The sequence below is a fragment of the Python bivittatus genome, unplaced genomic scaffold, assembly GCF_059951505.1.
Source record: "Python bivittatus isolate LINGU-HERP-01145 unplaced genomic scaffold, Pbiv_v1 ctg000980_np1212, whole genome shotgun sequence".
Lineage (NCBI taxonomy): Eukaryota > Metazoa > Chordata > Lepidosauria > Squamata > Pythonidae > Python > Python bivittatus.
In genome coordinates, this window is record NW_028277125.1 from 41,329,199 (window position 1) to 41,341,279 (window position 12,081).

The 12,081-nt window shown below is 35.4% G+C and overlaps 1 protein-coding gene across 7 annotated transcripts in view; it reads left to right on the forward strand.

Annotated features, from left to right (window-relative positions):
• Positions 1–12,081, forward strand: part of DGKD (diacylglycerol kinase delta) — an 82,336-nt gene that overhangs the window by 42,369 nt on the left and 27,886 nt on the right. For 5 of the 7 annotated variants that reach the window (XM_088132533.1, XM_088132534.1, XM_088132537.1 and 2 more), the window contains 8 exons: positions 3,788–3,892; positions 6,382–6,514; positions 6,955–7,061; positions 7,888–8,013; positions 8,893–8,995; positions 9,339–9,501; positions 10,513–10,621; positions 11,726–11,865. In XM_088132533.1, the coding sequence (XP_087988659.1) occupies positions 3,788–3,892; positions 6,382–6,514; positions 6,955–7,061; positions 7,888–8,013; positions 8,893–8,995; positions 9,339–9,501; positions 10,513–10,621; positions 11,726–11,865 (986 nt within the window). Of the gene's footprint in view, positions 1–30; positions 102–3,787; positions 3,893–6,381; positions 6,515–6,954; positions 7,062–7,887; positions 8,014–8,892; positions 8,996–9,338; positions 9,502–10,512; positions 10,622–11,725; positions 11,866–12,081 lie in introns of all 7 variants that reach the window. The other 2 variants (XM_088132535.1, XM_025175429.2) reach the window with 1 other exon arrangement.

Genomic DNA, 12,081 nt, shown 5'->3' on the forward strand with positions numbered 1-12,081 from the left:
GATCAACCTTTTTGTGTATTTATTTTGCAGGATATTTTTGTCTATATGTTTCCTGTATCTGTATGATGTCTGCTGTAAAGGGGGACTAATAGCGATAAAGGGTACGTGTTTATTTTTATGTCCTGTCATGGATTCACAGATTGCATTTGAGGTTAATCTCTGCTGTAACATTCCCTGTCTATAAAGTGACCTTATAGGACCATTGAGAATGTGTCCTGTATGCTCCTTTTTTTGACAGCATGCTTGTGTTTGATTTGGCTTATAACCTGCTGGATGGCTTGTGGTCTTGATTTACCTGTTCGGTATATGTACAGTTCCTAATTTCTGTCTGTGGCATGTTGTGTTGTGATTTAGTACGCTTGAAAATATGATACCTTGTTTCATGGCCAGACCTTTTAGAAATCCCTTGGGTCTGCCCCTTAGTGTTCTTGACGGAATATGCTTTCATTTCTCTCCCCCCACCTTTTTTTTCTTGGCAACTTTCATTGTCTTCAGTTCTAGCTGTCACATTTATTCACCAGCACAGAATGTGCATTAATAATCTTACAATGGGAATAATCTATTTTATGTATTCTGCATGATCTTTCATCTCATTTCTTTTCATGAATTGCCCTATTCCTTTAATTCTTTTAATGCATTCTCATTAACACCTAACAGGAAACTGTTATTAATTTAATTCAGATTGAGCAAAGGTGCAATCTGCCTTTTGTAGCCATAATTTCACTTCCAAATTAAGTTGGTCATGGTAACTCATACTATTCAGTCCCAGTTTATGTTGATTCTGTGATAAATCCTATCTTTAAAAATTGCTAAACATTGTCATAAATTCATTTTACTACAGATTACAAAATATTAGAAATTAGAGATTATTATTAATTATAAATACAGGGAAAATGTTATGTATCTAGGAAACCACAACTGTTTTCTGTCAGGGGTACACTGTCAGGGATTGATATTATTTATTTATTCGTTTATTCATTCATTCAATTTATATGGCCGCCCATCTCAAACAAGTGACAGTCATAAAATCAATTAAAACCAAATTTCAAGCACAATACAAAAGTAAATTAAATATATAACAGCAGCCAAGAAAACTTATAATCCACAGATGTTAACATAATCAGGAAATGGGGCCCTTAACACACTCGGGATCCCAGGCCTGGGCATTATAATCAGGTCTTCAAGGCCTTACAAAAGACAAACAGGGTCGGAGCCATCCTCATCTCTGGAGGGAGAGTGTTCCAGAAGGCAGGCGCTGTGGTAGAAAAGGCATGCCTTGGCTGACAGGACTCAGAGCATGCCCATCCTGCCAGACTGGATTGGATGGGTAGGAACAACTGGGCAAAGACAGTCCCTCAGGTAACCTGGTCCCAAGCCACGAAGGGTTTTAAAGGTGACAACCAGCACCTTGAATTGCATCTGGAAACACATTTGCAACCAGTGCAGCTCACGAAGCAGTGGTGTTACATGTGCTGAGTACCTGACACCATTTACTACCCATTCAGCTGCATTCTGCACCAGTTGAAGTTTCCGAATGCTCTTCAGGGGCAGCCCCATGTAGAGTGCATTGCAGTAATCCAGATGGGAAGTCACGAGGGCATGAGTGACAGTGAGCAGAGCAGGAATGAGAGCAGTGGAGGTCCAGGAATGGGCGCAACTGGAAATTAGAAGTTTTTAGTATGCTAACTGCAGTATATATTTGTCTTTCTGTGGCAGATTACCTCAATGTATGCCTCACAGAATGCTACATTCTGCCCCACACTTTCATACTTACTATTATTCGGGAGCTCAGGAGCTTGCGGTCTTCATAGGGTTCAAAGTATAGCTGATTTAATATATGGCTTATTTAATATTTGGCTTCTCTTGACTTTATAGCTAATATACTTTAAACATTAGTTTCAGGAAATTAATGTGGCAAATAATGCATTGCTCTTGTGCTCTTTGCTTCAGAGATAGGCAAAAGGTGGCTCACAATCTATTAGCAGATCAGATCCCTTGCCTCTTTCACTAGATCAGCAAAGGTTTCTGACTCCCAGTTGTTTGCAGTAGCAACAGTAGAGTAATTAGGAGTTCATTCTTGTGTGAAAGGACTGTGATCTTGGCTTTTGGGGGGCTAGTACTCAAAACCAATATTCTTGGACTCAGAATTCTTTAACTGTAAGTGTCCTCTGCATCCTGTTCTGGATGATAGATCTTGGTACTCTAGAAAAAAGCAAAGGAGACTCCACAAATGTAAAGTGCCAGTTCTATTTAGTAAGATCACTGTCATATGAGGGAGAAACTACAGTTCAATGACACAGAACATGTGTGTTTCATGGAGAAGCTACCCTTTCAATCCTTGGCATTCCACTTAAATAAAGTACAGTCAAAAAGTGATAGCAAATACTATACCTGGGATCTTGGAGGCATACTGTCCGTGTAAGCCATGGAAAGTATATGCTGTAAGGTAGCATCCTGTGTTATAGTTACATCCTAATCAGAGTATGGTACTGTATAATTTGACCATTCTAATGCATGGAAAAAATTAACTTGTTTCTGAAAGAATTACCTCCACTAGCACAATAAGAATGAAATTATTTTTAATACAAGGAAAAACTTAGTAATATGTTTTCAAAAATACTTCCTTTTTTCTTTTTAAAAGTATTCTCATATAAGAATAGTTTGTACTGTTATATAGTGGTATAAGTATATATTGTTAATAACTAAAGGACTGTTTTATTACTGGCCCTGAGTATCTAGCTGATTGTGTGCAGTAATGTCTGTGTTACTGTGTAATAAACTATGACTGTGTAATAGACACTTTATTTAAATTAATTGGAAACAAATCTGTTCTGTTATGTCTAGGCTGACTAGTGAATAAAACAGAAGGCAGAGAATGGGTATTAATATGTTTCTGTGTGCATGTGGGTATGTTAGATACAATCTTTTCTTATTCTGGAACTAGCCAACCTCTCTTAGGCCATATTAGATATATTGTCACACAAATCAGGAATTATATTCTACTCTAGCTCATTACATGCATTGATCTCTCTTGGTGTATGTATCTATAAAACACATAGCGTTATTTAACAGTATATATTGAAAATTTCACAGCACGTATTTCAAAAGTAGAAGAAGTGGATTCCCTTTCTCTGACACAGGAATGCATGTATTTTACTGTTTAAAGAGGAAAGATTTATCAATTGAAGCAAGGCAAACTCTATACCTATGGTGGTAATAGTGGTTAGGAGAATATCATGCTGATACGTTAGAATGAACACAGAATTTTTTGAGAGTGAAAGCTTGGTGGGGGAGGGCTTGGGTTTTTTTTTTTTATCTTCAGGAGAATCTCTTGAGTTTTAATTCTTTCCATGTAAACCTTTAAAGAGCCTACTTTGTTTCCACAGGAAATTGTTTTAAACTCTAATTGTAGTATGTAAATATGTCTACATGAGTCAGAGACAGTGGTGAGTTTGAGTGAAAGTTTTATGTATGTATACATGTGTATACAGAATTTGTGGGGGAGGGGGATAATGAATGTGCACAGTGGGATATTGCTGTTCACTTGGATCTCTAGCCATATATAATGGTTATATGTTGCACTGACACATTTGCCCAGAGTCACTCTGGACAGTTTCCCATAAACAATATAAGAAGGGTTATTGCTCCATAGCATACTTTATCTTTCCAGAAGCTACTACCTCTGATGAAGTAGTCTGCTGTTTCAGAAACTGATAGAGCAGGTCTTCATTGTTTCCCTTCTCTTCTAGTACCTCTGGGTTTTGGACACAATTTTCTTACCTTGCAGGTTATTACTCCATGTCGGAAGCTCATCTTATGTGCTGACAACAGAAAAGAAATGGAAGACTGGATTGCTGCACTAAAAATTGTACAGAATCGTGAACATTTTGAGGTAATGTTAGGTAAAAATATAGATCCACTTCTTATATTTTGGAACAGTGCAACCAGCAGGATATTTACTGCTTCTTATTCTTTTATATTGTATGTTTCATCAGTTACGATTCAGTATTCTTTGAGGTCAGTTGTCATAAATGTATCCAAAAGGAGAATAGTTTACAACAGTGGTAAATTATCTTTTTCAGCATGGAGGCTCACTATCTTTTTGCCCCGTTCTGGCAGCTACGAAAGGGATACTGGGGCATTATGACATCCCCAGATTGGACAGGTCTGCAAATCAAGTGGTAGGGGCCACATGCAGAAAGTGGATTAGGTCCCTCTGGGCTACATAATCATCTTTGATTTAGCAAGAATATCAACAAAAAAGTAGGCTATAATTAAGCATAATTTTGTTAAGAAATTACTAACCAAAAGTGTTTACTTTTATTTTGGAAACCATCTGTTTGTATAATTGTATAGGTAGAAGGCCTGTTAATATATTAATATATTATGTATATTGTATAATAAGCTTCTATATTAATAGATTAATAAATTGTATAGATAGACTTATTACTATATTAATAGCTCACTGAAATGAATCCAGAAATGAGCTATTAATATATATTTTTATCAAAAGAAGTCAAAATAAAATATATATTAAAAAAGTAAAGTTAAAATAAATATACACAAACCAACCAGTATATAAGTATGTAACTAAGAGCCAAGTTTAATAATTCTATTGTCACTAGGTTTGCCAGCAATAATCCTCTCTTAAACTTGATGAAACCACAGAAATTCAGGGACTTGACTAGAAAAGAGTCTTTGCCACAAATTATTAAACAGCCTTAATAAGATGAAGAACAGCTTCTAGAAGATTGTGATTCTGGTTCTATATATCCAGTGTATTCATTCATTCATTCATTCATTCATTCATTCATTCATTCATTCATTCAATCAATCAGTTCCTCAGGGACTCTGGGCAGCTTACAATTAAAAGAAATTAAGAGAAGATAACATATCAAAGAAAGAGAATGTAGCTGACTGGAAGACAGAATCAAAAACCAAAGGGGCTCAGTCACCATCCTATCCAAAAGCCTGGGAGAACAGCCAGATCTTTAACAATTTGTAAAAACTCAAAAACATGGAGCAGTGCAGATCTCCTAAATGCCTCAGTGTTTAAATCCTAAGCTTCTTTCTATCAGCCTTTTTAATGAATGTGTTGGAATATGATTCTCACGTTGCCTGGCTGTCTGCACCTGGCCTGTGATTACACAGTGGTCCTGTCTAATATCGGGATTGTTTCCTGCCTTGCCAGCTCCAACCCTCACACCTATAGTGGCAGGGTAAGGAGAAACCATGGTGGAATGATTGTCCCTTTCTAAGCCCTGTACACCTTTTTCTTTGCCTTCTCTCAGGAAACAGTTTTGGAGCCACATTGCAGGCTTTTCCTTTTTTTAATTTTAAAAATTAAATTGCTTTCAGTGAGAGAATAAATAGCAAGTTTCAAGACTCAGTTTTTTCTTTATTTTGAGAATATCTCTGGGGCATGGGGGCTTTGGATCCAGTTCCCTAGTCTTTTCTGATCAAACTCAACATGCCTTTAAAATATCTTCTCCTGTTTACCCTTGCTGGTGATAGAATGCTTCTGGTAGGGCAACTATATCAGTAGAAAGCTGTAGTGTGATCCAGGAAGGACCTTCTCAGGTAGACTTCTCCATGATATCAAATGGTCCCAGGCATGTCCTCCCAAGTACTACCATTTGGTTCTTTTAAAATAGTAATAGTGTTTTAAAATCTGAGAGAAGATATTTTGCCTTTGTTGTCTTTTGACATCATTTCCTACTGTAAAACTGAGGTATGTTTAGAAAACTATGAATGTGAAATATATTTCATGCAGCTTTGCAGTATATTTTTCTGTTTAACAATTAATTTGAAAAAAAATGTTCACATGTTCCTGTTAAGCAGTTACTATTTCCCAGTACCTCTAAGGATTACAGTACAATAAATTATCAACAAGCTACAGGAAATGTTCAGATTAGTGGGTATGTAATCTTATCCTACAACACAGTGCTCTGCTAGATGGGTTGCTCCCTTCCAACTGTAATTAAATGAAAGCATTGACTATTAGTTCCAACAGAGATGTTCTTTAAGTTTCAACAGCCTCTTGTTTCTAGTGGCTAGTGTTGCAGGTTATCAGTCAAGCCAAATTCAAAGATGCTCTAGTATTCTGATTAAAAATTCTTGGTGGTAGCCATTTCTTGCTCTCTCATTAATCTTTATAATGTACAGGTTGGAAGAATCCATTTTATCCCCACTATACTTTCAAGTTTATTTACCATTTATATCTTATTTGACCCATGGCAAAGCATTCTTATTCCTCAAGTTTTCTGTATTTAATATACTCTATATTGGCACAAATCTTGATTCATAAAAATAAAATATTCATGTTATTTTATGTTACATTTATTGTTAAGTCATCTTAGTTTTTTATTTATTCATTTGCAGTCTACCCAGTATAGTATGGACCATTTTTCAGGAATGCATAACTGGTATGCTTGTTCACATGCACGCCCAACATACTGCAATGTGTGTCGAGAGGCATTATCTGGGGTCACATCTCATGGACTCTCCTGTGAAGGTAAACATTTATTTATAATATCTTGCTTGGCACATGAAATCATGGGCTTGCAATAATATGCCAAATCCAGTCCCTGCATTAGTTAAAAAAAATAATAACCAAAAGAGTTTTAATAGAATAAAATGAAGTGTTTCATTTCATCTATTGACATTTGACAAATAAAACTCACAAAACTCACAAAAAATAAAAGTAATACTACAGCCAAGTTAGCCCAGGACAGAATGAAAACTGTTAGAAACATTTGATTCTGTACGTGCTTCCGTTTATGAACTCCTGATTCTGCCAGTCAGTAAGAAGCCCCCCAAAAAACAAAAGCAAACAACTATAGACACCAAAAATGAGGAGTGGAAAAGGTAGGAAATATAATTTCTCACAACTCAATTCATTATGTACTCCCCCCCTTTTTTTGTTTTTGTTTTTTTGTATGTGTTTTTTGTTAGTGTGCAAATTTAAAGCCCATAAGAGGTGTGCTGTCCGGGCAACTAATAACTGCAAATGGACAACACTGGCATCCATTGGGAAGGATATCATTGAAGATGAAGATGGGGTATGTAAAATATCATTTTTCAAAGGGTGAGTTTTACCAAGAATATTGAAAGAACACTGAATAGGCAGCTTCCTCTGTTAAGACACTCTGGAGGTTTCAGTGAGGGACATATATAAATTTTTCAGGAGCACAGGGGCATTTATTTATTTATTTATTTATTTCTAATATTTCTATGCTGCTCCCACAGCCAGTTCAGAAACTATGCTGTTTATTTAAAATGACAGTTGTTCCTGAGATGAGAAATTTTTGGTGATCTTCAGATGGTGGAAATATATAAAACCAATAATCAAAGAAAAACCTATAATAATGGATGACTTTAATTACTTTGTATACTCTGATTTCCATACAAAGTAATTAATTGTAGAACCAGAGAGAGACAGAGAGAAAGCGATCCTTTGCTTAGTTCTAAATAGTGCTCCTGATCAAATGAGGAAGCTCAAGAACTTTCTTTATAATTCTGTAAAGTGAAAGGATAAGTAAAGTCAAGTATACTGTTTTTAAAGGATCTCATTCTCCCCTCTCATTGGAATACTGATTAAAATGAAACTGAACAAATTAATTAAACAGTAAGTAAAGAATGTACTTTCTATAATAGTAAATTAGATTCTTTAACTAATGTACTAATTTACTAGATTATTGATCTAATCCATCAGTGCTACTTTAGGCATTTAAGAAGACAGATCTGGATTCTAAACTATACGAATATGTGCTACTGTTGAAAGCGATATAAAACCAGGAATGTGTGTATTCAGCATGCAAAGAAGTATCTGTTTATATTATAATGGCTCTTAAAGCAGTCTTGTTAAAAAAAATTCTGGTTGAACAGATTTCAATGCCACACCAGTGGCTGGAAGGAAATCTACCTGTGAGTGCCAAATGCACAGTATGTGATAAAACATGTGGCAGTGTCCTACGCTTGCAAGACTGGCGTTGTCTTTGGTGCAAAGCCATGGTGAGTAATCATGGTGCATTGTTGAGCAATTTTGCCCTCCTTTGCTATACATTACACGTATATTCTCATAAGTGGAGGAAGCATTTCAAGTTTATTTTTGCCAAATACCATTCTTCTAAGTAGTCATGAGAAAATGGCCATTCAAAATAAAATGTGGAGCAATCTGATGGCCAGGAAAAATCCATTAATTCTATCATATGTAGAAATATTTTACTAAGTGGCAAGCTGCTATAATGTTAGCACCAAGAATTTTCATTACATTGAATAAAAGGGATTTGGTAAATGGCTGGCTTGCTTACAAGTGCCTTGTGACAAAAAAAAATTCCATTTGAAAACCGTAATAAATACTTATTGAATCCTTTCAAATTTGGAGTTTGAACCTTAACTATGGCCTTCTCTTAGTAGGCTGTCTTGTGTTTTGACAAGGCCTACCTTAATTGTTAAGTACACTAATACAGAACAATGATGCATGCATCATTGTATCCTCAGTGCAGATCCTAAACATAATGAATTTCTTCATGTCTGTTACTACGTGGGGAAAATATTAGAAAAGCATGTGAAAAGTCAGAAAGGAATATAGTACTTCAATAAAACTGTTGACTATTCAGTTTTAATGCTCTACAGTTATTTACAGCTTTACTTCATAGAAAAAGATAAAAATAAAGCTGAAAGGAGTTTGCTGTGTCCTCCTAGGTGTTCTATATTTTAATTAAGTAGGTAGATACTTCTTTACAAATTCTTGAAATTACTCAGTTACTGTTTATTTCCTGTTATATGAGTTTCTTTTTATCTTTCAAATACCTGAATTAAAGCAAAGAACCTAAAATCATGCTAATCAAACCAAGGTCTAGAAAATTTAGTGTGATTTTATTGTTACAGGTACATACCTCATGCAGAGACTTGTTACCAACAAAATGCCCCCTTGGCCTTTGTAAAGTATCTGTCATCCCTCCCACAGCTCTCAACAGCATTGATTCAGATGGTAAGTCATTAGCTACTGCTTGTCAGTGCTGTTATCACAGTTAGGGGGAAAACAAGAGCGGGGATCAAAAACTATCCAGTGATGTTGACTGAACATATTTATTGCCCATGGTATGCTGAGCAACTATTGGATGTAAGAACATTTTATTGCAAATCTGATCTGTATTTTATACTCTTGTATTTCAAACTGATTAGTTCTAAAATAATTTTTAGAAGTTGATTTGTTTTATCTTTTAGATGAGGCTATAATAGTTAATGTATTAAAACAATAATTATAATTATAATTAATCCTCTGTAAATGTTTAACCATTAATCCTCCTCAATTGTTGCTTTTCCCCACTTAGGTTTCTGGAAAGCCACTTGTCCCCCTTCTTGTACAAGCCCTTTGTTGGTCTTTGTCAACTCAAAAAGTGGAGACAACCAGGGTGTAAAGTTCCTACGAAGATTCAAACAGCTGTTAAATCCTGCACAAGTCTTTGATCTCATGAATGGAGGACCTCATCTTGGGTAGGCAAATTGTAAAGAAATGCTTAAACTTACTCTTTTTCTGAAAATGATCTATTCTTATCTTATAGGAAAACATAGAGAAGTCAAGGGCATTGGTGCCAGCTAAGAGTAAGTAATGAAGATTGGGAAGAGATAGTGCAGGAGAGGAGAGAGGGTAAGATGGAATAGCATTGCCCTACTCTGTCATAGGAACCTTCCAGATTTTTTATTGGCTGAAACCTGGTACAGCCAAAATTTTCCAAGTACTTCTGCCAAATCACAGTCTACTTAAATGGTTTGACTGAACTTCTGAAATGTGATGTGTTTGTTTCAGGCTCAAAACAAAATATGTTTTCTGTTTTGTGCACATTCCTATTGAGCTACCTTCATATATCAAAATTTGTTCTTATGAAACATTGCATTGCCATTCTCACTTAGGTTATTTTGGTGAGTATATTTTATAAATAGGTATGGATGATATTAGATCTAAAGGCAGTTTTTTCAGAACTGTTGTTATTTTCTAATATCACATTGTTCTAATTATGTTTTTGAATAAGAATGATTTCAAATTTAGGAAGATCTTTCAGATCATATCAAATTATTTGTTTATCTAGCTCAGTACTGTATAATTTGCCACCAAGGGCCTTTAACCTAACATCTTCTGCATGGAAAGCAAGTGCTCATTAACTGAGCAGTTGTCCAATGCGTATTTGTTCCATTCACATCTAATATAAAAATAATATGCTCTCCTTTACAAGGCTCCATAAAGTCATTTGTATGTTGAAATGCACAAAGCTATGGGTTTGGGTTTTTTTGAGAAGGCGTATCTGCTTAATAAAGAAATGTTCTAGTACTAAAACACTACTCTGTTTTCATTAGATGACTCTGTAACTCAGAACTTATTCAGATTAATTGAAAATCAAATAAATGTCTTGTATTATTCCTGTGCAGAAAATGCATACAATGGATTTTAATTCCTAGCACTCTCAAATTTGAATAATATGTTTAATAGTAATTTTTTTCCCTGTGCAGTTTACGTTTATTTCAGAAATTCGACACTTTCCGAATTCTGGTGTGTGGTGGGGATGGAAGCGTTGGATGGGTTCTCTCTGAAATTGATAGCCTCAGTCTCCATAAACAGGTGCCTTTCTAACCCCAGAGTATTTATCCATATATGGAAAAGATAAATCCCCCCAAAGGGCAAACTTCATTCATATCACAATTTTGTGAAAAATAATGAAGTGTCTGAACTTGAAAGTTTATAAGGCAAATAATGGGATTTCCAATTGTAATTTGGGTTGCAGCAATTTGTTAATTTGTGTGGGACTTATTGATAAAATCATAAATCCTTGAAAATTCAAAGGTAATGTTTTACATAACTAGCAATTTATATAGAGTTGGTCACCATAAGGAACTTTTTAGATCATTGCAATTCCCAATCCTTTAATTGCACTTTCATGATAAAATTGGGAAGTCCCATAGTGTTAAATAGCTGTGCATAAACAGCTACCACATGAAGTTACTTCCTGGCATATTTGAAGTGATTCCTGAGCTGCTGTTTCACTTAGTGAAGTCTTAAGTCTTGAAATGGCTATTTTCTTGGAAGATACTGCTAATTAAGCATAATTATTTATTGCATCAAAATGGCAACAGCATTGTAGCAGTCAAACTAAAATGTTGAACTTTCACCAGTGATTAAAGGCATTGTTAATAACATCTGTGATTAAAATGAGTTTCCTTCCCCACCCCCCATCCTTATTAAGAAATAGCAGCTTTGTTTTGGTTGTTGCCAGGCCTGTAGAAAAGGAAAACAAATGCTTTAGATATTTTGAAAACTTTTAAAATAAAAGTTATGCAATAATGCACTCATACACAGCCCAAAATTTACAGTAAGGATCGGAAGAGATTATGAAAAAGACTTCAAATAAGCCCCCTTGAACAATTCTTTTAAAAGAATGATGCAGAAAATTGTTTTAATAAATACCATATGAGTAAAGAGAGGCACAGATCAGGTATTCACTGTGGAAGCTCCAGTTGGCAGAAAGAGATTGAAAGGGAAGATCTGAAAAAGTGTGGATATAGGTTGAATGACACAACTAATCTCTTTATCATGTAATTTTATTTCATGTATCTTTCTCCATTAAAGAAATTAGAATGAGTCTCTTCAGTGTCTCTCTTTTGTGATTGTTGGCAGTGAAGCTCTTTTGGTTATGCTTTGTTTTTATTTTTCCTTTCCTATATGTAGTGCCAGTTGGGTGTCTTGCCTTTAGGTACAGGCAATGACCTTGCTCGTGTGCTAGGCTGGGGATCTGCTTGTGATGATGATACCCAACTCCCTCAAATATTGGAAAAGCTGGAAAGGGCCAGTACCAAAATGCTTGATAGGTAAGCGTCATTATATAATGCCATCCAATGCCCCCAGTTTTCACTGAATCTGAATTTCACACCAAGAAAGATCAGCCTCTGTGGAAGACTTAAGTAAGAGCATCCTTTTATATAAATTGATATAAAGTGCCTAGAGGTACAATTTTATATATGCAAGCTTGAACGCCCCTGTATTACTCTGATGGAGTCTGACTTTCATCATTGTTAGTATATATG